Below are 26,895 nucleotides of genomic sequence, written 5' to 3' on the forward strand. Positions count from 1 at the left end.
GCCGTTGATTGAGCCGTGCAGGACACCGGAAAGCGTGATACGTAGCGTGTTGGTTTGGACCCCACCTGTCCGCGACACGAAACGTGGGGCCCCGTGCGGCGGACGCTATCGGTGGTGAGGCAGGAGAACGAGAGGCCGGGATCGCACGAAAATCCGTGGGTTTCAGATGAGCGCCCTCGCACGCCGCACATCCTATATCCTCTCCCTCTTCTCCCCAACCCCAACCTCGCGCTTCACTTTCCAACGAGCGAAGCCGTCGTCGAGGCGTCCGTCTCCTCCTCCTCCTTCTCCTACTGCTGCTGCTGCTGCTTAAACCCCTCAGGGCTCCGGGCCGACGCTCCATTTGTGGCTGTTGGGTTTGGAGCTTCAGGCGCAATGGCCCCCAAGGGCGCCGGCCGTGGCAAGGGCAGGGGCGGCGGCGGCGGCGGCAAAGGCGACAAGAGGAAGAAGGAAGAGAAAGGTATTGTGTAGTACATGTTGCTGGAAGCTCGAAACCGCTTGTGCTCTGCAAAGGCATAGAGTTCACTTCATGGCATGAAGCTGTGTTGCTGTTGCCGTGTGAGGAGCTTTGTTCTTGCGAACATTGAATTCGCTGCTGCTGCTGCTGCTGTAATCTGTGTGTGTTTGCTGTTCTAGCTTGGGTTCTTTTGCATGGGTAAAGGGTGAAAAAAAGACGATGGTCTCTCTGCTATTAGTAGCGGTAATCTTTTCTTTATTCCTTCTTCTTTTGCTTTTGTTTCTCTTCCTTTTTTCTTGCCTATTCGTACTCCTGATTTTGGTGATTATATTGCTGTTTAAGCGCTTTTTTCTTGGTGTTTAGCTTCGTGTTCTGTGCTCATGATTATTACTACTAGTCTTTTGTCTTTTTCTTTTTTTTTGCACCTTCTCTTGTTCCATTAATCCTTTTCGTTCGCTTCCAAGCAACATGGCCCGATTCTTTCCTTGGTGTAACGCACACCGTCGTGCGGTTGAGTCATGCGTTCTGCGAGCTCTAGATGAATACTCTGTTTTCACTTTCACCTCGACATGATGTCACCGTCTCCGTTTTTAAGGTTTTTTTCTGCAGCTGTTGGTATGATGCTGGGTTCTTCTTGTTTTTGCAGTTGTGCCGAGTGCCATAGACGTCACGGTTGTCACTCCCTATGAATCCCAGGTTACACTCAAGGTATGTGTGGCTGCATTAGCTGGCTGGTACTTGCTGCACACATGAACACGCAAAATACCTGAAAGGACAATGGACAGGACAAGCAAAAGTGAACAGAAACTGGTATCTTTGGGAAAAGGGGGCCTAATTCTGATAACTGAAATGTCTGCAGCTATTTGCAATGAGCTGCAAAGCCAGTTATTACTTACTCCACACACTGCATGCTCACAATGAGTCCGGGAAATTGAGCCTTTGAAATGGAACAGTGAACCTGAGTGAAAAGATTAATCTTGTTTTTGTTCTGTGTGTGTTCAGGGGATATCTACGGACCGTGTTCTGGACGTGAGGAAGCTGCTGGGCTCGAATGTGGAGACGTGCCACCTGACAAACTACTCGCTCTCGCACGTGGTAATGCTTGCTTCTTGTCTGCTAATTCAATCAATTGCAGTGCTTGCAGTATCTACTGATAATTCAATTGCAGTGCTAGTACTAGCATCTATCATTCCACTCTTAAGTCAAAGTGTTAATTACTACTTAATTATCTGCCACTTCTTTGCTACTCTTCTGGAATTCACCCGGGATTAATTTGAGGACAGTAACTTTTAATGTCTGTGTGCTGCAATGCTGTTAATTCTGTAACTAATTCTGTATAAGCTGTGTTCGGTGAAGTCTGAATTTGTGAAGCGTGTGATGTATGACGCAGACGCGAGGGCAGCGGCTGGAGGACGGCGTGGAAATCGTGTCGCTGAAACCATGCTCTCTCACCATCGTGGAAGGTACGGTCCATGGTGAAAGAATCCGCACGCTAGCTGCTCTTCACTTGTTCTTCCTTGCTCGTTTTGTTTCTTTCTCCTTTCTTTTTTTTTTTCGCTTGGCAACATGGAATGCTTCACATAACATGATCGAGGTGGGGTAGCTGGCATTAGGACACATAATTAGTTGGATGCTTAAGTAGACTAAGCAACCTGACGAGAGGACAAAATTAAGCTTGAGCTTGTGGTGTACTGTGTGGCACAATCTGTTAGCATGACAGTGTTATGCTACAGTCCAAGTGTCCAACAGTCTGCCATCAATGATTAATCAACCAACGGTCCGGATTTTTCCACTGAAAGCTCTAAAGTCTGACGCGAATATTAGGAAAGAACCTAATATCAAATAATCAGAAGGGGTGAGGCTTCGAATCTAGGTCGTCTAGTCCAACATCTTGTGGAGCTAGCTGGAAGACCCCTAAGTGTTTCTCATAAGCTCTAAAGTCTGAACATGCGTTTGCCGTTGTCCGATGGTGAAGCTAGTGGTTTTTGTTAATGTTGACTCACCGGTAGATCATATCAAACCTAACTTCAAAAATCATAATCTATTCAAATTGGGACGGCACAATGCACATAGATGCAGCCTTGTTTGTCGACGCACAGCATTGAATCGAAGAGCATGGACCGCGCCGGCCTTTCGGCTGAATAAACTTCAGAAGAAAAAAACACACACATATGACTAGATCACTAGATTCGCATGCTAAGGTGCAACCTCCCACGACTCCTTGTAAATGCAGTCATGCGCCTCCATCACGCCCCAATACTGGCACACCAGTGAGTTAGATAGGAGCACAGAGTACAATCTAGTTCATTATACTTCATAATTCTTGCCACTTAGACAGCGAGACGTGCAGGCAGGCAGCAGCAGCAGCAGCTTTGCATAGTGCCTCCAGTTTCAGACATTAGAAGCAGCGCATCCTGTTTCAGACACTTAGCATAAAATTGTTTAGACCAAAAAAAATGTGATTTACATCTCGGGTCTCTACCGTTATCCTCAGATACTAGCAGCAAATGGTAGCCGGTTTCAGTGCCGCATCTGTAGCCGATGGGAGATATAGATCGTGGCCGTGACGTCGTCGCGCGATCTGCCTCTCCGCGGTTGGTTGGGGCGGGGCGGCTAAGGTGTTTTTTCCACACACACACACATGTCCCGTCTCTTTCGCTGCCGATGTCGCATTTGCCGTCGCCGCGCGAACGTTTCACGGCGGCTTTGCCAGTTTCCGGGAGGAAGGAGGCGGCGGTTGAACCGAACCTGGACGCCCCCGCGCGCACGCCGGCTAATAAGCTGAGGCCCTGTTTAGATGGGACTAAAACACTTTTAAGTCCCTATCACATCGGATGTTTGGATACTAATTATAAATGTTAAATGTAGACTATTAATAAAACATATCCATAATCTTGGACTAATTCGCGAGACGAATCTATTGAGCCTAATTAATCCATGATTAGCCTATGTGATGCTACAGTAAACATTCTCTAATTATAGATTAATTAGGCTTAAAAAATTTGTCTCGTGAATTAGCTTTCATTTATGTAATTAGTTTTGTAAGTAGTCTATATTTAATACTCTAAATTAATGTCTAAAGATATGGACTAAAGTTAAGTCCCTGATCCAAACACCAACTGAGTTCGCTGACGGATGCTGGTGATGTTTCGTATGGTTTTTTTTTCAACGAAACGTGTGGCAGCGATGGTCGTGGCATGCGACCATGTGTCTGTGTCGACGACGAAAACGAGCATAGAACTTAACGATTGATTAGTGCGTAAGACTGTACGAGGAAGGGGATGACTGACCGATTGGTCTGACACGCGCTCGTAGTCAAATGCACTTGCTTTTACTGCTACCGTAGTCCATCATTTAAAAAAAAAACCTGAAATTCAAGTGCAAAGTGGCATTTGGACAAACTGGAAGGGCATTTTCACTCGTTGATAGCGCTTGATTAGTTGCCTAGGCGAAGTCCGTCTTGTGCACTTCTCTTGTGGGTCAGAGCCTCTTGTTCTGCTTTGGGAAATACATGCTCGTTAATTAACTGAACATAGTGCTCCACCTGCTGTCTGTCTCATATGGTATTTAGAACTGAAAGCTATACTAGTGTACAATTAATTACTGCAGAATTATGCGATTTTGTAGTTGTTGTATGCTCCAAGGTCTGAGCTAATGGCTCACCGGTTGTTGTCCTGTCCTAAACGCCGGTACGGGACAAAAGGACGCCTCTTGGAATCAGCGTTGGGCGTTAGCTCAAGTGCCTAACTTATTTTACTCGCCACTCTTCTGACGAATCGACGGGTTTGTGAATTGTGATTGTACATTTGTTTGTAGTATTGGTGTTTAGGTGGTCACTGACTCATACTGGTCAGTACAGTACGTGCTAGACCTGCTACCGGTCGTACCGATGCCATGAGTCAAAATCACGTTGTTGGCCATGTGTTTCTAACTCGTTGACACCGCTGGGAACGTGATAGAATAGCGACATAGCGGTGATAGTACTTACTACTATGACACGAGTATCAAAACTTCAGCCACGTTCCTGTGGATGAACATCAGTCTTAAGCCATTTTTTTTTATTTTTACATTTGAATTCGAGTTATTCTATTTTGATTTGATTCGACGACTTTTGTTCAATATGATGCAGCAGCCGCTAAAAAAACAAAAGAAATTGCTTCGCTTATTTGTTCCAGAATTGATGGGCCTGTTCATTTATAAAGGGAAGCCCAGCACTTGGCCAATTGGGCCTGAATTTTGGTAGAGCTAATCGAGCCCATGGGCCTTTTTGTGCAGAGGAGTACGCGACGGAGGCGGCGGCGGCGGCGCAAGTCCGGCGGCTGCTGGACATCGTCGCCTGCACCACCGCGTTCGCGAACAAGCCCCGCGACGGCGCCAAGCACAAGTCGTCCAAGCACGCGCGCCCGGCGACGCCGCCGTCACCGCCCGCGCTCGCCGCCTCCCCCGACGCCCATGGCGCCGGCGCCGCCCAGGCGCCGCCGATATCGGAGGCGCACGACATGGCGGCCATCCGTCCGCCGCCCAGGCTGGGCGAGTTCTACGACTTCCTCTCCTTCGCCCACCTCACCCCGCCCGTCCACTGTAAGGCCGAATGCTGCATCGCGTTTCCCCCTTTTTGCGAGGCGTGGAACTAGGGGTTTGACTGACGCGTGGTTGCGGTGTGCAGTTATCAGGAGGAAGGAGAGCAATGGCGCTTCTCAGGAAGGCGACTACTTCGAAATCGAGGTGTGATGCGATGTCTCTCAGAACGCTAGAGAGTTCGTCTGATCTGCAGTAGCCAACTCCGCGATGAGTCTATGACTACGCACTTCACTGACGGGAGTTGATGTGTGGCCAGGTGAAAGTTTGCAATGGGAAGCTCCTGCACATCGTTGCTTCCGTCAAGGGCTTCTATTCGGCAGGGAAGCCGCACACCGTGAGCCACTCCTTGGTGGATCTGTTGCAACAGCTCAGCAGTGCATTTGCCAATGTGAGTAACCATGAATCCTGAACATGTATAATGTATAACGCGTTGCTCGATTTACTTTCTGCTCCTGTTTGTTTTTGGCTAACCATACAGCCGACCTTATCTGACAGTGATGTCTTCTAATTCATTTTGCACAGGCATATGATGCACTGATGAAAGCTTTTCTGGATCACAACAAGGTGGTTATAGTAAATGCTGTTTCCTTTTTTTTTTCCCCCTTATACCGTAGATTTAGTCAAGTAAAATGCTGAATTTGACAAGGATACTTCTTTGCATCTCCAGTTTGGGAATCTACCATACGGATTTCGTGCAAACACATGGCTTATTCCTCCTATATACTTGGATTCTGCTACAAAGTGCCCAGCATTACCAGTTGAGGATGAGAATTGGGGTGGAAACGGGGGTGGCAATGGGCGAGATGGAAAGTATGACAGAAGACGATGGGCAAAAGAATTTTCTACTTTGGCTAGAATGCCATGCAAAACTGAGGAAGGGAGGGTGATCAGAGACCGGAAGGCTTTTCTTTTACACAATCTCTTTGTAGATACAGCAATTTTTAGAGCTGCATCAACAATACAGAGACTCATTGATCTGTCTGGGAACTCAACTAGTCAACAAGCTGGCCCAGATGGTTCTTTAGCAATCGAGGAACGTGTTGGTGACTTGCTTATAACTGTAAAGAGGGATCAGGCTGATGCTAGTTTAAAGCTGGAGGATAAAGTTGATGGAGTTGCACTCTATCAAACCGGTTCTATGGATATATCACAAAGAAATCTTCTGAAAGGTTTAACTTCTGATGAAAGTGTCGTTGTTAAGGTGGTGGCATACTACTTTCATATCTCTTTTTTTTTTCAAATTATTTTTTGTCCTTAATATTAATTACCGATTTCCACCAACATGATTACCATTCAGGACACCTCAACACTCGGAGTGGTTATTGTTAAACATTGTGGATATACAGCAACAGTGAAGGTTTCAGGGCGCACAAAGGACGGAAATGGTGGCAAACAAACCAGTGATATCTGTGATCATCTCGATGGAATTTCGAATGTTGATGTAGATGATTTGCCAGATGGAGGTTCTAATGCCTTGAACATTAACAGGTTTGATATATGTTCCCATGTAAACTTATTCACATGCTTGCTCATCAGTAGAGAAAATAATGTTCACTGGTAACTAGTTTTTCTTACATTTGGCACACAATAATGTTCCATTAACACAACTCTCTCTCTCTCTCTCTCTCTCTCTCTCTCTGTATATGTGTGTTTCAGTCTAAGAATATCACTGCCAAAAATTGTCAACTCAGACATCGCTAGTTCTCAGTGTCCTACTCCGCAGTCTCATGTTGATAATCATGCAAGGAAACTAGTGCGCAAAATACTTGAAGATAGCTTGATGAAGCTGGAGAACATGCCTGCCAATAATCCTAGAACCATCAGATGGGAACTTGGGTCATCCTGGCTGCAAAACTTGCAGAAAAAGGATTCGCCGGCATCTGAGGACAAGAAAAATGCAGGACATGTTGAAAAAGAGACAACTATCAAAGGTCTTGGTAAGCACTTTGAACAGCTAAAGAAAATTAAAAAGAAAGAATGCCATGTTGAAGGTGCTATGTCTGAGAAGGAAGACTCTGACAGTAACTGCTCTGTCATAAATGGCATGGAAGAATCTGAAAACACCAAGGAGACTGATATTAGCAAGCTGATGTCAGAGGATGATTTCTGTCGCCTTAAGGATCTGGGAGCTGGACTTCATCAAAAGGTAATTTATAGCTATACAGATCATCAATCAATATGGTCTGAACAATTTAGTTTTATGTCCGGTAAGCTCATACATGCTATTTTGCTTGGGATTAAAGTTCTAATCTGTTAAAATTTTCACCAGAAGCCTTGTGTTAAGCTGAATATGATGTAGTAGCAGAAGCGCAGCATTGTATTTTTCCAGTAATCAGGAATATATTGGTTATTTTGCTGTTTAATACTTAACTTTGTTATTTCTTGAACTAGTCCCTTGAAGAGCTCACTATGATGGCCCATAAATTCTATGATGATACTGCGCTTCCAAAGCTGGTAAGCCTTGCCTTGTTTATTTGGAGATCCTTATGTAAATTCTCGAACATTTTAATCAGCACTCTCTTCTCTGAAAACAAAGTAGTCACTTTTTGCTGGCATTGGTATTGTTTATTGTTTATTGTTGTAGTAAGTAGTTTAGTTATGGTACTAATGTTCAGTTAGTTCATTTGTAATTTTGAGGAAGTAGTCAATCCACATTAACAATTCGCACCACAAAGTCCAAAAGAATTACAGTTCTTGAAAATTTTTGCGTGTAAAGAAGAAAAAAAACAATGTTTTTTTTATGTTGTCTTAAACTTTCTTAATTATTATTTGATGCCCATAATAGATAGTTAATTTTTTCTTGGAATAAAATAATGACAGGTGGCTGATTTTGCTTCCCTTGAACTTTCTCCTGTGGATGGAAGAACCATGACCGATTTCATGCACACAAGGGGTCTTAATATGTGCTCCTTAGGCCGTGTGGTGAGTTTAAATTTATTCTGAATTACTTTTGCTTCTATGGTTGGATGGAATTTCCAGAATAACCTTTTTTATATATATAAATTAAACAGGTAGAGCTCGCGGAGAAGCTTCCACATATCCAGTCAATTTGCATCCATGAAATGGTCATTAGGTCCTTTAAGCACATTGTTCGAGCTGTTATTGCAGCTGTTGATGACATGCAAAATATGTCTGCAGCTATATCTGAGACTTTAAACATTTTACTTGGATGCCCAAGACTTGAAAGTGACACTGAAACAGATGCACATAGTGAACATAATTTGAGATTTAGATGGGTAGAGAGGTTCCTTTCTAAAAGGTACAATTGGAAATTGAAAGATGAATTTGCACACTTGCGGAAATTTATCATTCTGAGAGGTCTTTGCAGTAAGGTACAATCCAAAGTGTGTTCCAAAACATTCATAGAGTACAGTTTCTGAACATGCATAATTAATATGTTTATTTCTCAGGTTGGACTTGAGTTGGTTGCGAGAGATTATGATATGAATAGCCCAAATCCATTTGACAAATCTGACATAGTTAACATTATTCCTGTATGCAAGGTAGGACACTATCAGAAAACTTACCACTGTACTTTCCCCACCACCTGAATTAATAATTATATTGATTTGATCTGCTTTGGCCTTGCGCTTCTTACAGCATGTGGTGTACTCTTCTATTGATGGTCGAAACTTATTAGAATCATCAAAGATGGCTTTGGATAAAGGAAAACTTGATGATGCCGTCAACTTCGGAACAAAGGTATGCAATAATCAGTTCTTTTTTCTGTACGTTGTTTAACAGCTATGCTAAAATATTTCTCTTCCTGCTTTGGTTGGGTGAAGTTACCATTCTAAATTCTTTCATTAACTATTTTTTTTTCTTTTCTTGAAGGCGTTGTCCAAAATTGTAGCAGTTTGTGGTCCATACCATCGGCTGACTGCTAATGCGTACAGTCTTCTTGCTGTAGTTCTTTACCATACTGGAGATTTTAATCAGGTATTTCAATGAATTTGGTGGGCTGTATTCTATCTGCTGCATAGTGATGTGTTTTTGGCACAATGTTTGGCAACTGCATTTTTCACTAGACTTCTGTTCTTTCTCTGTAGGCAACTATATATCAGCAGAAGGCACTTGATATCAATGAAAGAGAGCTAGGTCTTGACCACCCAGAAACTATGAAGAGTTACGGGGATTTATCTGTCTTCTACTACCGTCTCCAGCACATCGAAATGGCTCTAAAGTAAGTGCTGCTATTAGGTGTTTTGTTGTGGAAACACAAAAGCTAGTTTCATGACTTGGCTTGTAGCTGGTATTACTATCATGCACAATGTCGTTACGCTGGTTCATTTCTAGCCATTACATGCATTAAATATATTGCCTGTAGAATGGATACTACTGCATTTGTACGGCACTATGGCTGTATTAATTTGTAGACTTGAACTGTGCATTGTTTTGCATTATTGTCCATGATTGTTACTTGTGGTTTGCACGGAAACTTGCTGAAGGCACATATTTGCTTGACAATATTGTCAAAACTCATCTTCCATCTTTCTTTTTTTGCCTTTTGTTTTTTGTATCGCTAATGGTATCTTTCTCTTAAAGGTATGTCAACCGTGCACTATATCTACTCCAATTTTCTTGTGGGCTTTCACATCCAAATTCAGCTGCCACATACATAAATGTGGCTATGATGGAAGAAGGTATGGGAAATGTTCATGTCGCTCTCAGGTACTTGCATGAAGCACTGAAGTGCAACAAGAGACTGCTAGGAGCTGATCACATTCAGGTAAACAAAACTACATATTTTTCTCTTACCGTGCTTTCACAGCTTTATCTGTTTTCCTGGAAACAATAATCTAATTGTTTTTTTTGTTGGACTTGATTGATGTGCATTAAAGTACAGTCTTGTAAGATCAATTCCATGCGTACTATCTCTTGCACCAATATTTCTGCAGAAGTACTGGCATTGGCGGCATACTTGTCTTATTAAGGATATTAGACATATACACCTCTGATACAGTAGAAATGTCCCATAAGTATCTATGTCTGAAGCAAACTTTTTGATTTAGCTCTAATATCCCTAGATATTCTCCATTGCTGTCCCTCAAAGGCCATGAGCAATTGTTTAAGTTTCTTTCAATTTCCTATCCAACTTGTTTATTGCATATCCAATTTCAAAACTAGCATCTTGTTTCAGTAGTACCCGCGCCACCAAGACTTGTATCTTTTAAGGTAAGGTTTATTTTGATGTCTAGACCCACAGAAACAGTCTTTTCTGTATATTTCAATCCGTTTGACATAATGCATGTAACTACGGACAACTTCAATGGCGTATTTGTTATGCATATGATCCCGTGATTCAGTTAACATGAATTTTCATGCATTTCTTTGAACAACAGACTGCTGCGAGCTATCATGCCATAGCCATAGCCCTCTCAATGATGGATGCATACTCCTTGAGTGTTCAGCATGAACAGACCACCTTACAGATACTTCAGGAGAAACTAGGACAAGATGACCTTCGAACTCAGGTTTTTTTTCCCTTCAAAATATGCAATGACGAGTCCAAATACTGCTATGTTCTCTTGGACTATTAGACATAATAATTTTCCTGCTGCAGGATGCTGCTGCATGGCTTGAGTATTTTGAGTCAAAAGCATTAGAACAACAAGAGGCCGCCCGAAGGGGCATCCCAAAACCTGACTCATCTATTGCAAGCAAAGGACATCTTAGGTATGAATACACTGTGCATTATCAGTCGCAAACTGTGATGATCTGGATTGAAACATTTATCTTTCCAGTGTATCAGATCTACTTGACTACATAAGCCCGGATCAGGAAAGAAAAGAGAGGGATACACAAAGAAAGGGCAGGCGTGCAAAGGTGATTATAACATGCCTACTTTTTCAAAATTATTGTTGTTAAAATGTAGTCAGAAGAGATAAGTGCACACTGGACAGTGGAGACAATTCCATCAGTATTCATGAAAAGTCTAGATGAGAATAGGATTGGCACAATAACTTCCATATAGGATGGCTGGTATATGAACTGATGAACATATGCTGGCAGCAAATCAGCAATCCTATCCAGTTCATGAAACTAGTAAAAGGTTATGAACCATCATCACTGACATAATAACCATGACAGTTATCCCCACCAGTCATTGTTGGAGCATGAACTATGAGAATTGAAAAGATATTCCCGCATCCACAGCTAGTCCATTGATACCAGGCATTTATCCAGATGATTCCAGTTCAACCCATTAACTTAGCAATGAATTGACAACACAATTTCTTCTTAGTTGGGAATTTAACTCCCTTTACATATGGATATTTAATCCTTTGTTTTCTAATATGCTTCATGAATTGGGAATCACAATATACATATTTTGGAAGTCCATTGATGTCATGGTTTCAATTGTTGCCTAAACATTATGCAAGCTTTTATTTTACCCTTACTACCCTTTGCTTTCCTTTTCACCTTGTATAGTATTAAATGCAGAATAATATCAGAGCCCATCAAGGTGAATTAGTTGAAGAAAAGGAGAGCTTTGAGCACGACATAGGATCTCCTCGTGAAGCAAACAAAGAGGAGTTTCAACAAGTAAAATCGAAGGCACACCCTCCAGCAATATCAGAAGAAAATTATGCTATCCATGATGAGCTGAAGCAAGTTGATCCTTTATCACCTGAAGAATATTCTGATGAAGGGTGGCAAGCAGCTAATTTGCGTGGACGATCTGCAAATGTACGGAAGAAAAGCAGTCGCAGAAGGCCCGCTCTCACTAAATTAATGGTTGATCGCTTGGAAGATGGCCGCACAGGTTCTGCTTATAGGGCTGGTGTACAACAACACATGAAAGGAGATAAAGAAGATGTTATAAACTCTTCTAGCCAGCTCTCCTTTGGCAGCTTTCTAAAAACTGACAAGGTGAATGGGAATTCCAGCAATATTGAAGATAAGGTTTTCAATGCTATATCTAAACCAGAACGAGGCATAAAGCTTTCAGGAATTAACAGACCTGCTACTATAGCTTCCAAGTTGGTATCATACAAAGATGTAGCAGTGTCACCCCCTGGCACAGTCTTGAAACCGATTTTGGAGCAGAAGGAAGCAAAGGAGAAGGATAATGCACAAAATACTGATCTAATAGTGTCATCTGAGGAGGAAGATAAGAAGTTAACAGATGAAGATGAAGAAAAGGAAAAGCCAAGTCATGACAGCAGCAAAGAGGTTCTTTCAAGTGAACCAGAGGAAATCGGCAATGATGAAAAAGCTCCGGACAGCAACAGTGATGAAAGCCCAACTGAATCTAAGAAAAAAGGTGGAAGCAAGCTTTCAGCTTCAGCGCCTCCATTCAATCCTGGATCACTCTTATCGATGTCGCACCCTTACAGTACAGTGGCAATATATGATGCTAGCGTCGTTCTTCAGCCAATACCAAGTCAACCAATGGAGATTCTCCCTCACGCCATTGATACTAGGGTACCCCGTGGTCCTCGGTCCACATTGTACTACCGTACTGGGCATACCTTCCAAAGAAAACAGGGTTACGCACACAGCCAGAGCACCATTCTGAGGGGTAGCAACTCCCCCCCAACCATGAATCCTCATGCTGCCGAGTTTGTGCCTGGAAAAACTTCGCAACAACCTGATGTGGCTAACAGAGAGCCTAGTGCAGATGTTTCTGTAACTGATTCAGCAGATCAGCTGTTGGCACCACAGACATCAGATGAAGTAAAGGCTGGTATGCCTGCAGCAGAACAAGCAATTCAAGGTGAGAGCACCAGCCCATGCAAAGGAAAGGAAAACAGAGCGAAAGATGCCTTGAGAAACTCATGCAAAACAGAGCTGGCAAGGCAGATTTTGTTCAGTTTCATCGTCAAGTCAGTACATGATAGCTTAGGTTCCACTGGAGCTGAATCGGACAGAAAACCAAGTGGACCAGACGAATCTGGTAATGCACAGAGCAGCAACAACATAAACAAGAGTCCGTCAGGTCGCAAAGAGCTTGACAAACAGCAGAAGGCCACCGTGGTACCTAAGAGTGAGAAGGATACAGAAGGATTTACAGTAGTTTCAAAACGTAGAAGAAGCAAGCAGCACTTTGTGCATCCCATACATGGTCTCTATTCCCAGCAGTCAATTTGCACTTCTGTCAGCTAAAGGTCCCGGTAGATCTCTTTTTGGGAGTCGCCATATTTTGGAAGAAAGGTATCGCTTAATTACTTAGCTTAGACGCTTGGTAGCAAAAGTCTTACCCTATCCAGATGATCGAGAGCATGTAGTGAAACTGTACAAAGCTTTCCGCAATGTCTTTTGTGTAATAAATTTTGTAATTTTGGGGTAGCAGCCGCATCAGCGCTGAATAAAATATATTTGTGTCATGTGTAGTTATATATCTGTGACAGAATCATATAGGATATAGCAGCAGATGTTTCAGTGTAGAGCTCCTTTTTATTACTCTATCCGTTTCAAAATATAGTGATTTTTAAAGTAGACCCGGATTTTAGGAAAGTATATGAAATTAAATGAGAAAAAATTGAAGCTGCAATATTTTGAGATAAATTTTAAATATTATAAGTGGCTATATTTTTTAGATTTAGGGAGTAGCCGCTATTCTTTATGATGTGCACTAGCCGAATTGTCTGCCATAAGGACTTGATGACTGCAATTACTAGTACTAGGAGTAAACTCAAAGCTGACTCGAGTCATTTTCTATATTGACTTTCTCTGCTTAAACTATGATCAGCTCAGTGTGGTGTGGTCTTTGGATGCTTTTTCACAGTTAATTTAGCTGCCACGGAGCAGAGACGGAGCAGAGTCAGCAGCAGACCAGACGTGAATTGGTTTACAGTTAGTAAGCTGTAGCAATTGCACCTGTACCACTACCATACTCTCATTCTCTTTAACTCTCGTTACGAGGTCAACTCGGCAGCTAGATGGCAGCAGCAGCATATGCATCCATTCACCTCCTGGCCAATAGCTAGCTCAGCCATTAGTCCATAACCCCATTACATTATTACTCTCCTCCTGCTTCCCTTGCGTACCACGGCCCATGCCGTGCCATGCATGGCACATTATGCAGCATGCGACGCATTCATATCCTCCCGTCTTGCTCGCTTCATCCACCTCTGAATTTCTGCATCGTGGATGCAGCAGAATCAGAGATACCCCCCTGCATGCTGCCCCTTGCTATGCTACGCATGATGCTGTATTGCTGTGCCATGCTAGCTATACCAGCTGCAAGCCTGCACTACAGCTTGCAAAGACTTTTTATTTATGGCGTTGGAGTCAGATTCAGAAGAGGATCAGAGGACGGCATGGCATTGGCATGGCATGGTGCAGCATGAACGTGTGTCTGAAGTCTGAACTCCTAATTAATAGTTGTAGCTAGCATTTCGGAGCTGTGTAGTTAATTTCATCTACTATAGCTATAGCTAAGTCACGGGATTCCGGTTGGGACGACGACGCAACGCAAGCAACGAGAGAGATACATATACACACTCCTGTCCTGAAGCCGGCCGGGTCTCTGTACTGATTGATCCATCAAAAGTGTGACAAGAAATGTGGTATTTATTGCAGGTTGTGCATGCACATCAGAGCTAGCTTTGGGCTCTGCTTCGCTTGCCTCCCATGGCGGCCCCGCCGGTGTGTGTACGTGTGCACGCGTGGGCTCGGACTTACGCCTGCTTACGTGCGAGATCAGATACGGATCAGCTTATTCATTCAAACTGGTCTCCTGATTGTATGTGTTTTTCCTGAATAATGGAAAGTATAACTTCCAGCTTTTGTGTTAGTAAGTAATTAACCGTTAATTTTTAACTCTTGGATGCTCCTATTACACATCGACTTTTGAGAGAGAAAAGTTAGGGTTTCAATCCTAGTTCGTGAGTTGAGAGAGGAGTGCTTTAGGTGCACTTTGTAAACACATATTGATGCAATAAAGTTGATATAAGTTTCGTCGATACGTGTTTTCTGGATCCCAATGGATTGATCGATAGCAAGGCGGCGGTCTAACCGGTGGGAGTACGACGGTCTAACCGAAGGCAGCGCGGCGGTATGACTGGACAGGCTACGGCAGTTGGATCGGTGGCGACAGGACAACGTCAAGATCTCCATCAATTTGAGGGTAACTTTTTTGGGTTTTTGGTTTTCCCTACCATTCACCCCCTCTATTGTAGGCTTGGTTACTTGTGTTCGATTCTACATGTATCAGCATCCCCTCCATCCCGCAATATATCACTCAATTTTAGCTATTAGTTGAAGAATTAGTGATAATGGTAGGTCGTAAGAGATATTAATAGTAGTGTTATACATCCGACTGAATCGCCGAACCAATCATCACATAGTTCATAAGCATTTATGTGGACCCAGTCAAAACAAGTTAAAACCTAGTATTATGTAAAGTCGTATGTAGGTCGGATAGGTGCAGTTGTATATATAGTCATTCCGAGATATTAAAGGAGTAATTTTTTTAATTTATAAATCAAGAGTAGGTAATGTAGAAATGATTTCTTTTCAATAAAGTCTGAGAGTTAGAAATAAAGTCTTTCTAGGAGGGAGTACGTGTATATATACTAACCAAGCCCGGCGAAGAAAAATATTTTTTTAGATAATGGAATAAAACATCCCGGCCTTTGCTCATCAGAGTTACAGCCAATTATTACAAAAGTAACACCCAAACACTGAATGTAGTTCAAATGAATTAAACACACCCAACAAAATAAAAGATCAAACTAAAATAAGGAGAGCACATTTATTCAAGTCTATTTGTGAATCTCCATCCATAGTTTGCAAGGAGTTGCATGACCGTTGTCTCAAGCCTACGACATGCAACCTTCATAAGCTCTCGATCATCTTCACACATTTGCAGTGGTGCCCAAAATCGGAGCCAATATGTTGCCCTGAAAATTACCTGCATATATGAGATAGATGGTGATTTGTAAAAAACCATATCATTCCTAGTCAACCACAGAGCCCAACATATGGCAAAAGCTCCTACAAGTATGAGTTTACCCTTCTTCTTGTCTACCCCCAAGAGCCAACCATCAAACATATTAGATATGGTAGTAGGAAGGTATAAACCAAGAGAGAACTGTATATATGCTGACAAATAAGCGAGCACTCTTAAATCAGAAGTTTGACAGGTGTGATTGGTTAACCTGGATGGACCGGTGACTAGTTTGTGGCTTTTTTAATTTGGAACACTCAGTACAATATTTTCATATATATTTGGTTTAATTCTTTTGAAATTCCTCCCTCGAAAGGATACCTAAAATGCAACTAACTCAATGATATGTTGGTATAGCAGTATAGACTACAATGGATTTTAGGCCAACTAGTAATCATTGGGTGTATTTAGTTCATGCTAAAATTGAAAGTTTAATTGAAATTGGAATGACGTGACGGAAAAGTTAGAAGTTTGTGTGTGTAGGAAAGTTTTGATGTGATGAAAAAGTTAGAAATTTGAAGAAAAAGTTGAGAATTAAACAAGCCATTATCCTTAAATATACACTTCAACATGGTAAAAGTATTCTCTGTTTTTTGTCACACAAAACCCTAATCAATGCATCACGCATCCGAAACCGTTTATTGTTCATCTGCAGAGCAGCGGCGTGGCACCCGTGACTAAATATCTTTGCGTTTTTTTTTCACATATTTTAATTTTATTTGAATGTTTTATATGTGTTCCTTGACAATTTCATGGGTCCCCACACGCTAGTGACCGCAAGGTACGTTACGTGTGTAGCACATACACGTTGCTGTCGCTGAGAGGAGAATATAAACTTGACGTTGGCATCCGATTCCCATCCAACTTTTTGTGACCAAACATGATCGCAAGATCGCCTGGGTACGTTTGATATGCTCGAAACTTACGCTGAAACTGCTTGATTTGAACAGCATGATCTGAATAACTATTTTCTTTCTTTTTAAAAGATGGGCATGTGAAAAGTACCCAACTTGTGTAGCTCTCGCGAGTTGACTAGCTCATTACATGACAAGATCGTGCAGAGAAGAAAGCATTAACTGCTGTTCATGAATTGAAGAACCTCTTCGTTCTGGCTATGATTCGCAACATGCATGTTTTGAAGCTTCCATGGAAACCTAGACAGGTTCACAGGAGTAGCTTGTACTACTACTTTTGATTGAATTGAAATTAATTAATGTAGAGATATGCAGAGAGTTGATTAACTGATCAAGACCTAATCATAACCAGCAATGGATGTTGCATGGATTGATATATTGATCATCTAATTGATTAATACAGATAGATAGCTTGGTGCTACAAAGGATTAATTAAGCATGGCATCGCCGGGATTAACAAGATAATTAAGGCTGATTAATTAATAAATTAAGATCTGGCAAAGGAGGAGCTCCTGGGGGAGTGGACGGGGAACAGCGGCAGCAGCTTGGGCCTCTCGCCGTCGCCGGCGCCGCCGCTCCTCGGCGACGAGTGCAGGTAGAACCCCTTGGAGGCGATGGCCTTCTCCTCCCTCTCCTCCTCCTCCTTGGTTATCACCACCACCCCGCACGACGACGACGACGCCGGCGGCGACGGCGACAGCGAGGACGACGACGACGGCAGCGAGGACGACGACGACGAGGAGGAGGAGGCCATCACGTAGGCGTAGTCCATGGGCGACACCGGCGAGTGCATCAGCCTGTGGTGGTGGTGGCTGTAGTACAGCGGCTGCGGCCGCGCGAGCTCCAGCCTCGCCGGCGCCGCGCGCCGCCTCTCCTGCAGCTTCGGCCTCCTCATCACCGGCGCCGCCGGCGCCGGCTTGCTGCCGCCGCTCCCCGGCGCGCCCGTCAGCTTCTGCACGAGCGCCCGGAACGTCGCCGGGTCGGCCTGCACGAACGTCGTGTTCGTGTCCACCACGCAGCCGGCCGTGGCAATCGCCGCCGCAGGCGACGACGAGCTCACCACCACCGACCTCGGCGCATGAGACGCCGCCGCCATGGCCGCGCCGTCGAGCTAGCTATCAACCAACCAAACTCTCTACGAATCGAGAGAGATGTATCAAGCTATCAACGAGAGGAAGCTAGCTCTAGCTAAGCTCTAGGAGTACACGCACTACATGTGATGGTGTGAAGAGAATGGAAGTAGAATGGGCGAGCGAGGTAAGCTTTTTAAGGGACAGAAAGGGTGGCATTAAAGCTTCAAAACCTTTGCATCTCTTTATCGATCGCATCCATCTATCACTGCTAGCTAACAGTGTTTGCATACATACTCACGTACATGCATGCTGCTATGGTCGACGTCGACTACTCACAAACTCAACTAGCAACATGTACACACATCCATTCACATCCATCCATCTATATCTATCTGGCCCAGCTACGTACGGTACATGCAATGCAAAGCCATGAAGCATCTTTTCTCCCTGATCGATCGTCCACTGGTCCATCAGGTATTCAGGTGAATTGCAGGTATATACTTATGAACACACGATACGGCCGACGGGTTGCTACGGTGTCCCTTCTTTCCATCTCTTCAGGGTTCAGACTACTTCAGAAATTAGCTCTTCAGGTTTTTAAGCAGCTGGGACGTCGTCAGTACTGCAGTACAGTGACAATGTGTACAGATTGGTTGGTCGATCACTTAATTGGTTGCTTAGCTTAAATGATGTGCTCAGATCATCAGCAGGGGTACTGTACAATTGCATATCGCCTTGCAGAAGGAAATAAATTAGTAAACGTCAAGATGCATTAATATATACCTTGATATCAGCATATATATTTATTATGTCATGTTAGTGTCAATCAGCGAGTAATTAACGCGTTAAGCGTACAATACTGGTGTACATGGCGTGTGCGATAGCACACATACGTAGCCATCAAACTCACTCACCATTAAGAGTAATCGAGCAGTAGTAATTACAAGTATACGTACTGCTAATTAATCGCTCAGAGCAGGCAAACGATGTTGATACGTGTGGCCGCCGGCCGACGCGTTTGCAGAAGATCCGGGGCGGATCAGACGCTTGCGTGGGGGAAACAAGAAGGTGTTTTGCTTGCTTGGGGTTCGGATCATCTGCGCCGCGTCGAACGCCGGACGCGCCGTGCGGCCACACGCGGCGGCGGCTGTCGTCGCCGTCGCCGGGGTGTGCGTGTCTGGTGTTCCGTGGGTGTGATTGCATGGGAGCTGACCCGTCAGGGACGACGTTGTCCACGTCGAATGGGGCCCCGTACGTGGGCCGGTGTGGCCCAGTTGTCACGTAACGTCGCCGTCCCCCCGTGTTCACGGGGGTGGCCGTGTGGGGCCCGCATGTCAGAGGCTGGGGCCAGAGGCGTTTGTCCGCTTGATGGGTGTGTGTCGAGTTGTCTGTCTGTCGACCATTCTGCATGTACGTAGCTTTAGGTTGTGCTTTCAGTTCTTCAGTGTCGTCGGATGGGATCGTCTCCGGCCGGCCGGTGTATGTCTTCGTTGTTAGGTTGCTCATTATTGTCGATGGTATGCATGGTCAACTGGCTAGGTCGTCAGTTCGTCACGGCGGCTCCGGTTACGTGCATACTGTTGGTGTCATTTGCACATGTTCATTCATTCATTCAGTTAGGATGTATGAGTGGCTGTTAATTTTCTTGGGACAAATATTTAAGGCTCTAAGATGGGTATATCATGTATGCATGCATCTCTGTTGTGGACTTTTGGTGTTTTTGTTGTTGTGTATGGCGGATTGGCTAATGGATAGCTCCGTTTGACAGTTCCTTAGCAGCATGTGGCACAGTGGCAGTAGTCACTAGTCGTATACAGGTGAACTGTACAGTAGGCGTATAGCTGCAAGCAAGCATGTGGGTAGTGTCGAAAGTGTCGGCGACACGCTCCAGTGCCTACCCGACGGACGTGCTCCCAGGAGGCAAGTAGGCAACGCCTGAGAATCCACGCAGAGAGAGACACGCCGCCCCGTCCGGTCTTTGCAACGGGGCCGCTCCGTCGTGGGCTCTAGTACTACCTGTTGGCGGCTACTGTCCGCGAAGATGAAAGTACAAGTACTCCACTCGCAGTCCCAGGCCTCGGCCCAACCAGAGATGCTGCGGCCAAGGCCGTGCAAAAAGGCCGGTGGTTTCGGTGGGCCGCCTACCCATCGTCGCCGTCGCGTTTGCCATCCGCAGCGGCCGCGCGGTGATGTGCGTGCGGCGTGTGGCCCTCGCGGCGTCGACACTCGAAACCGCACGCACACCGGCGGCGTACGTGCAATCGTGCACCACCTTGGAAACCAAGCTCATGCGCGCGCGCGCGCGGCCCGGTGAGAAGAGAAGGCAAGCGAGCGCGCGGCGGATGGATACCGGATGGCTGCACTGCACGTACGACTTGGGCGCAAGGCCGCGACGTGGTCGGCTTCGTTTCTTGTGGGGAGCGGCACGAGTACGCGCGTATGTTTTGCCTTGGTGTGACCTTGTTTCACAAGCGATTTCAGGTTTTCTTCTTGGGTATCCGAGCATTCCTAGCAGCAGTTGGTTTATCCTGTGGGTCGAGCCGTCGAGGGGCTGATCAGCTGCTCAGCCGCTCAGACATGAGAAGCTTCTATGGAAAACCAGCGGACCAGGCGAGGCGGCGTCCACCGTACCTGCCCCAAGCCCCCAACTGCCCAATGGTGTACTGATTCGGCAGGAGCCACTAACACAAAAACAAGGAATAAATTCGTTCGGTTGCACATCGAATCATCAAGTTGTAAAGCAAGACTTCTTCAGCATACAATTATTATTAGTAGTACAACGAGCCCCATCTAATTAAGATTAGAAGAAGCATATGAAGGTTAGAATGCCATGGAGATGATGGAGGTGGTAGCCACCGAGATTATGGACGCCGCGCTGCACGTAGCCGTGGCCGGGCGCACGCTGGCCGTGGCTGAGCGCGACGGCACGCACGACCCGGCCACGGGGCACGCGCTCACCGGCTCATGGCTCTGGGACTCCTCCCTCGTCCTCGCCTCCCACCTCGCGTCCTGCATCCACCACCACCACCTCCGTGGCGCCACCGTCCTCGAGCTCGGCGCCGGCACGGGCCTCCCGGGCATCGCCGCCGTCGCCTGCCTCGGCGCCGCGCGCTGCGTGCTCACCGACGTGCGCCCGCTCCTCCCCGGCCTCAGGGCCAACGCCGACGCCAACGGGCTCACCGCCGAGCAGGCGGACGTGCGTGAGCTCCGGTGGGGTGGGCACCTCGAGCCCGAGGTCCAGGTGGACGTGGTGCTCATGTCCGACGTGTTCTACGACCCGGACGACATGCCGGCGATGGCGGACACGCTGCATGGGCTATGGCGAGACGGCGACAGCGACAGCGATGGCGGCGGCACGGTGGGGTGGGCGGCGAGCGAGGCGCGCGACGGCGTGCAGGATTGTATCGACGTGCTGCGAGAGCAAGGCTTCGAGGTGGTCGAGGTAGACAGGGTCACTAGGCCGCTGCTGCGCGACCCCGAGCAGGCCGCCGACTTCGCCGTCTATCGTCTTTTTCGCCGGACAACTTCGCCGTCCATCGTCTCCAATCCAACGCCGATAACTACAGCCGGGTGTTGACTTTCACTCTGTAACTATGTAAAGCCAAGCTTGTAACGGCACCAGAATCACCTTTGACCTTTTATTTTCCAAAAGGCCATTTTGTACGTACTTTCTTCTCGGTTGCAGGACTTGTAAATGTTCCACAATGAGTCAAGGGGACAAAGACATAGCAATTAATATATGCAAGTCTACTGTAGGAAGCTACAGTAGTATACATTGAGAAGGATTTTATAGCAAAAGAATTTACAGTTGCAAGGGTTGCTACAGCATAAAGTTTCTTCAAGTCACTCTTTTCTATTTCACCGCCACAAAAATTTTCCATTCCTGTGTGTAAAGGGCCAAGAGAAAAAAAAAACTACAGTAACATTTTCGCAATCTTATGAAACAAGGGTATTTGTCTAACGATCCACACTTACAGATGTACACTCTAATAAAACCTGGTTGATTTCGTGACACTAGAGCCCTAGAAAACGTGAAAAGCGATCCGCAAGATTTGCAATGACAAACCCAGAAAATACCTGCAAAGCACAAGTAAGCAGGGTAAAGCAAATGACTAGTTCAAGCAGGATTGATCTAAGAACAAATAAAGTATCAAAGAACTAATCAGTCAGATTTTCATAGTTATAAAGAATGGCTATATTATTATAAGAACAGAAAATTTTGATTTACTTTCACCTAATTGTAAAATGGTTAATAACAGCATTTACATAACTTAAAAAAAATACAATCCTAAGCTGAGGACATCAGTTACCTGGACAGAACCAAAGATATAGACCGCTGAATAACGACGACCATGAATGATCATATCAGCCACCATTGCTAGTGGAATTGTGAGTGACATGCCCAAGGTGGCCACCAAAGGAGTAGTCCAAACAACAGAAAGAGCCCTGACCAGAAGCTCCATGTCAAAAATAGCACAACTAGGCAACAATATAATAAAAATGTTATCCTTGGTCAGTGCGTACCAGAAGTAGTCTGACAATACACTTCCAATAAGGCCATTTGCCAACACCACTTCATCCACTTTGGCTGAGTGGGGTATTGTAAACTTTGGTTCAATGCCTAATGCGGTCAATGGCCAGACTGAAAATAAAAGAGAGAAATTTAGCATATCTGGATCAAAGAACCAATCATGGAATACATGAATGATATATGTGCTTGAACCAAACTACAAAAGAACATGGTCACAAAGGTTTGTGTTCTACGCAGTAGACTAGAATACCTGAACAAAAAGAATTATTGGCATGCGTGGTGCTGAAGAAAGAGAATTTCAGACTACGAACAATAGAGACAGATTCTCTAGCAGTACATGAGATGCCCATACATGACATCCTTTGCGATTCCATTTTATGTACCAAATACTAATTAAAAATTGAATGCTAATTAGTCTTTTAGACTTTTCATTGAATCAATTTTTATAGTTAACAAGGAAAATCTTACCAAGCCACCAGAGAAGAACAAGACTGAAAAGTCCGAGGTAGCCAAACAGTTTTTGGACATCAACCTTTTCTCCTTCCTCTCCAGCAAACTTTTTTAGAAGCACTAAAATAATGTTGAAGCAATTAGCAGTTGAATCAAGACAGATCAACTAAAGGAAGCAAAGAACTAACCAGTGAATAAACCATATGACATAGCTGACAGAAGACCAAACATGTCACCTAGAAGAGTTCTCTGAGTGGCACTGCATTCATAAAGTTTACAGATTAGCTGCAGAACTTGTGGCCAACAAAGTGAGTGCTGTCTCAAAGTTACAAAATCATCTTCAACATGATCTTCAGTTACAAGGCCATCTTAAAAATGGAATAAATAGCGCTTTTATGTTTTTTTATGCACTTATATTTATATGAAAAGCAATTCAGTTGCAGCAACCAATCTACTACAAGCAAGCAAATGCAAGGGCTTTATGAGCATAGTAAATTAATCACAAACAATTTTATATGTCCTGAGGCATCAGTGCAGAACTGTGATGTTTATTTAAGGGTAAAACGCACTAACCCAGAATTGCTGATTTCTGATTCATCTGATGCCCAAGTCTGCCCCATGGTTGTCATTACCACACCAGCCATGCTAATAAAAACAGCAATAACTTTTGCAGCATTTATAGAATCTTGGCCAAGTAGCACACCAATGAAAAGAGTGAAGAGTCCTGACGTTGAAGATAGTACAGTAGTACTAGCAACACTAGTTCTTGCAAGTGCCGCATTTGACAAGTACTGCATCCATTAAACAGAAGAGAAGAATGAGTAACATTTAGCAATCAAACTACTGCTTGTATGGTTGAAATCAAATGATCCCTATGAATTTTAATGAACAGGTAAATATTAGGAAATTACCTCCGTCACAAACCATATGGGACAAAGATACAACCCATACATTGCAATCTCCTTAGTGGAAAGTTCTTGCTCCTTCAAAACGTCATCGAATTCAGTGATTCCACATATAAGAGGTTTTGTCTCTTCTATTACAGGAATATCCACATCAGTATAGTTTATGACTATAGTTTTTTGAGATTCCATTTCCAACATCTTCTGGAATTCACCATTCTTCAGAGGAGCACAACCACCGAAAGAAGATTTGTTGGTAACTTTTGAAACTCTACTACTTGAAGAAGACCTTCTCAACAAATTACATATAAAATCCTTTAAAAATGAAAGAGGTATATAGATGATCATAAGGGAGGCCCCCAGGTAAGTAATTGCAAAGGGTTGCTTGTATTTAGTGAATATCCCCTGCACACATAATGAAATAAAATTATATTCATCGCATAACATCAAATTTATCAAAACTATAAGAAACAAAAACATATTATGTTTTAAGACATAAATCATACGTCTTAACGGTGGGCTACTATAACTGACATGTTCTTGAGAGTTAAATGCAAGTACCAAACCAATATCTTGTTTTCTTCAGAATAGTATTTTAAAAATTGAACACGGGTAGGGGGAACATCTTTTTCGATAATAAAAGGGAAAAACATCTTGATTTGCAAAAAAACTAGAATAATACTTTCCCATATAATATTTAATCACGCATTACAGGTGAGCAAGGATGTCATAACCACCTCCAATTAACCAGGTATTGATGATGCGAATTGTCACAACCACCTCAAGCAAATTAGGGTTTGACACCAGCCACACGAGGAAAGACAGGAGAATAATCAATGGAGCATGTACATCAATTCTCTAGAGAAATTCCATGAGCACACAATTTGACATATGGAAAAAAGTAACTGGTTGCAAAAGACATCAAAGCTCGTAAGACAAAAGAATTGAAGAATCTATAACTCAAGTCAGATTCTAACGTTGCCTGAACAATTTTTAATTACTGGAAAGAATGCATGAACAGATTAAACAAATCAGCGAAGAAGAATGTTCCAAGATTCCTGATTAAATAATAAAATTAATCTGCTGTCAACCAAGCATGCATCCCCGGCCAAGATCTAAGAACCCAGCAAACAAATAATCACAAAAGATAAAAGGAAAACCCGAAGAAATCTTGTCACCTGCGTGACCTCCGCGGAGGTGACCCATATGAGCACCACGGCGACGATGAGGACGAGGCCAGCACGGTACTTGAGATTGGAACCCATATCAATCCAACCCTCTCCTCTTGCCCGGCCTGGTGGTGGAGTGAGTGCGGGTGCGGGGCGCGGCGAGCAATTTAACCGCGCGGGCAGCGGCGGGGCTAGCACCCCTCCTCACCGAGAGGCAGCATGCTTGCGGCGCGGCTCTCGGTGGGTGAGCTCCGCGGCGCCCCTCCTCGCCTCATCGCCCGCCCGCCCGTCCCCCCCCCCCCCCCCCTTCCCTGCTCACGAAAAGAGAGAGGGGATGCTCTTCCCTGCTCACGAAAAGAGAGAGGGGATGCGAGGCGAGGAGGAGGGGGACGAGGCGAGGTGGGTGGGGTAAAGCGGGCGTGACCTACCGGTGGAAGTTTCTAATTTTCGTCCCACGCCGCACCGAGGCGGGCAGCGCGGCGGAGGCGGAACGGAACGACGGGCGCGGGGCGGGACGGCGGGATTGCGAGTTTTTGGCGTGCGATTCGGGGTGTTTTGGGCGTGTGGCGTGTGGGTGGTGGGATTGGCGGTGTGCCGCACTGCCGGTGTCGGTGGGAGTGGGACGGGGGCGGCCGTTGCTGTTGTCGACTTGTGGATGCGGGACGCGGCCGCGCGGGGAGCCCGGCGTGCGTCGCCTTCGGTGTTGTGCTGCGGCGGAAGCGAGATTGATGGGGCCTTGTGTACCTGTGCTGGACTGGCCCATGAATATATTTTTTCCTTGTAAAAAACAATTAGATATAAGAGCATGTATAATAGCAGACTATTAGTCAGCTATAAACATATTTTAATGAGATAAATGATGAGAGAGAAAAGCAGCAGGCTACAGATATCTAGCCAGCTGTAGCGCGGACTCCAAGACACATTGTGTGTATGACAGGTGGGACCATATATTAATAGTATAGTAAGCAACTATTATATGAATTGACTATTAGATTTGCTATAAATGAATTGGAGCTAGTAGTGGGCTGTACTATTAGACTTGCTCTAAATGAACTGCCTATCATTTGTCGGATGGTTTTTTAAAAAAATCACCTAGATTTTTTCTACCCTTATATTTACATCCAACGGATTACAAAATAAATTAACAAACACATATTTACTTGCATATTATTTTTATCAAAATTAATATGATTATCCGTCTCAAAATTAATATGCATATTAGTTCTAAAAATAACATACCAGTTAAACTATGCTCGCTTCACGCTTTTTAAAATGTTATTTAGAAGATCATTTGCTCAATGTTTAAAAAATATTTTTATTAAAAAACTTTGTTCTATTGTATTATTAGATGCTTATTGTGTTGTGTTCCGGTCACTCCGCATTGCATCCGTATCCAACGATATCACCAAGACAACATAGTTTCCGGTAATTTCTCAACAGCCATGCAGAAAACCTGATCGGTAACGGACGACGATGACGCACGCAGAGTCCTCAGTTTGGGCCCAACTGTTGTTCCTCAGTTCACATGTCCAGGATGGCAGGCACTAGGCCCACGTTGCTTCATTCAAGCCCAGGCCATTACTATTCCAATTCGCTTGCACCAAAACAGCTACAGGCACGCTCCACTGACGAGAGCCACTTTGAGCGGCTAAAATAATATCCCGGGACATCTATAAATACCTAATCTATATTTATATATCTCTTCTCTACTATTATAAAAATTGAAGATATTTTTATCGAGATTTTGATAGATCATCCGTGTTTGAGTCGGTTTTTAAGTTGATTAACCATATCTCCTCTCTATTCTCTTCTCCGTCTACTATTATAAAAGTTAAAAATGTTTTTGTCTTGGTATGTCGTCCGAATTCGTGAGCAAATCGTAGGAAGTTTGACTCCCGCCCGCGTCCGATTCCCTGCCTGT

At 44.4% G+C, this 26,895-nt stretch overlaps 4 protein-coding genes across 4 annotated transcripts; 2 read left to right on the forward strand and 2 right to left on the reverse strand.

Moving 5' to 3' along the window:
- The first annotated feature begins 209 nt into the window (after nucleotides 1-209).
- LOC127771874 (protein REDUCED CHLOROPLAST COVERAGE 3-like) lies at nucleotides 210-13,368 on the forward strand. Its single transcript, XM_052297819.1, has 23 exons — nucleotides 210-460; nucleotides 1,104-1,165; nucleotides 1,460-1,552; nucleotides 1,848-1,920; nucleotides 4,733-5,038; nucleotides 5,124-5,182; nucleotides 5,295-5,426; nucleotides 5,561-5,602; nucleotides 5,706-6,239; nucleotides 6,336-6,526; nucleotides 6,695-7,184; nucleotides 7,430-7,492; nucleotides 7,859-7,960; nucleotides 8,050-8,370; nucleotides 8,449-8,541; nucleotides 8,639-8,740; nucleotides 8,873-8,977; nucleotides 9,088-9,221; nucleotides 9,584-9,767; nucleotides 10,381-10,512; nucleotides 10,602-10,714; nucleotides 10,783-10,864; nucleotides 11,483-13,368. The coding sequence occupies exons 1-23, from the start codon at nucleotides 376-378 to the stop codon at nucleotides 13,145-13,147; spliced, it is 5,163 nt and encodes a 1,720-aa protein (XP_052153779.1). The 5' UTR covers nucleotides 210-375; the 3' UTR covers nucleotides 13,148-13,368.
- A 3,730-nt stretch (nucleotides 13,369-17,098) lies between these two features.
- Nucleotides 17,099-18,281, reverse strand: LOC127769925 (VQ motif-containing protein 11). Its single transcript, XM_052295587.1, has one exon. It carries the CDS (start codon nucleotides 17,943-17,945, stop codon nucleotides 17,337-17,339), a length of 609 nt encoding a protein of 202 aa, XP_052151547.1. The 5' UTR covers nucleotides 17,946-18,281; the 3' UTR covers nucleotides 17,099-17,336.
- Nucleotides 18,282-20,748: 2,467 nt separating this feature from the next.
- Nucleotides 20,749-21,606, forward strand: LOC127772223 (uncharacterized). The gene has a single exon (XM_052298232.1). The coding sequence runs from the start codon at nucleotides 20,753-20,755 to the stop codon at nucleotides 21,497-21,499; it is 747 nt and encodes a 248-aa protein (XP_052154192.1). The 5' UTR covers nucleotides 20,749-20,752; the 3' UTR covers nucleotides 21,500-21,606.
- Nucleotides 21,607-21,619: 13 nt separating this feature from the next.
- LOC127772222 (uncharacterized vacuolar membrane protein YML018C) lies at nucleotides 21,620-25,278 on the reverse strand. The gene is made up of 8 exons (XM_052298231.1): nucleotides 24,984-25,278; nucleotides 23,815-24,210; nucleotides 23,477-23,694; nucleotides 23,092-23,162; nucleotides 22,922-23,023; nucleotides 22,447-22,564; nucleotides 22,233-22,368; nucleotides 21,620-21,999 (listed from the first exon to the last, which is right to left on the reverse strand). The coding sequence occupies exons 1-8, from the start codon at nucleotides 25,068-25,070 to the stop codon at nucleotides 21,937-21,939; spliced, it is 1,191 nt and encodes a 396-aa protein (XP_052154191.1). The 5' UTR covers nucleotides 25,071-25,278; the 3' UTR covers nucleotides 21,620-21,936.
- Nucleotides 25,279-26,895: the final 1,617 nt, after the last annotated feature.

This window comes from Oryza glaberrima, chromosome 4 (assembly GCF_000147395.1).
Source record: "Oryza glaberrima chromosome 4, OglaRS2, whole genome shotgun sequence".
Taxonomy (NCBI): domain Eukaryota; kingdom Viridiplantae; phylum Streptophyta; class Magnoliopsida; order Poales; family Poaceae; genus Oryza; species Oryza glaberrima.

Coding starts and splice junctions, on each gene's coding strand:
- LOC127771874 (XM_052297819.1), top strand. CDS start 376: ATGGCCCCCAAGGGCGCCGGCCGTGGCAAGGGCAGGGGCGGCGGCGGC. Junction 6,527..6,694: donor AATGCCTTGAACATTAACAG/GTTTGATATATG, acceptor TGTGTGTTTCAG/TCTAAGAATATCACTGCCAA. Junction 9,222..9,583: donor CACATCGAAATGGCTCTAAA/GTAAGTGCTGCT, acceptor TTTCTCTTAAAG/GTATGTCAACCGTGCACTAT.
- LOC127772223 (XM_052298232.1), top strand. CDS start 20,753: ATGGAGATGATGGAGGTGGTAGCCACCGAGATTATGGACGCCGCGCTG.
- LOC127769925 (XM_052295587.1), bottom strand. CDS start 17,945: ATGGCGGCGGCGTCTCATGCGCCGAGGTCGGTGGTGGTGAGCTCGTCG.
- LOC127772222 (XM_052298231.1), bottom strand. CDS start 25,070: ATGGGTTCCAATCTCAAGTACCGTGCTGGCCTCGTCCTCATCGTCGCC. Junction 23,024..23,091: donor GTCATATGGTTTATTCACTG/GTTAGTTCTTTG, acceptor ACATTATTTTAG/TGCTTCTAAAAAAGTTTGCT. Junction 22,565..22,921: donor TGTTCTTCTCTGGTGGCTTG/GTAAGATTTTCC, acceptor TTTTATTTTCAG/TCTGGCCATTGACCGCATTA.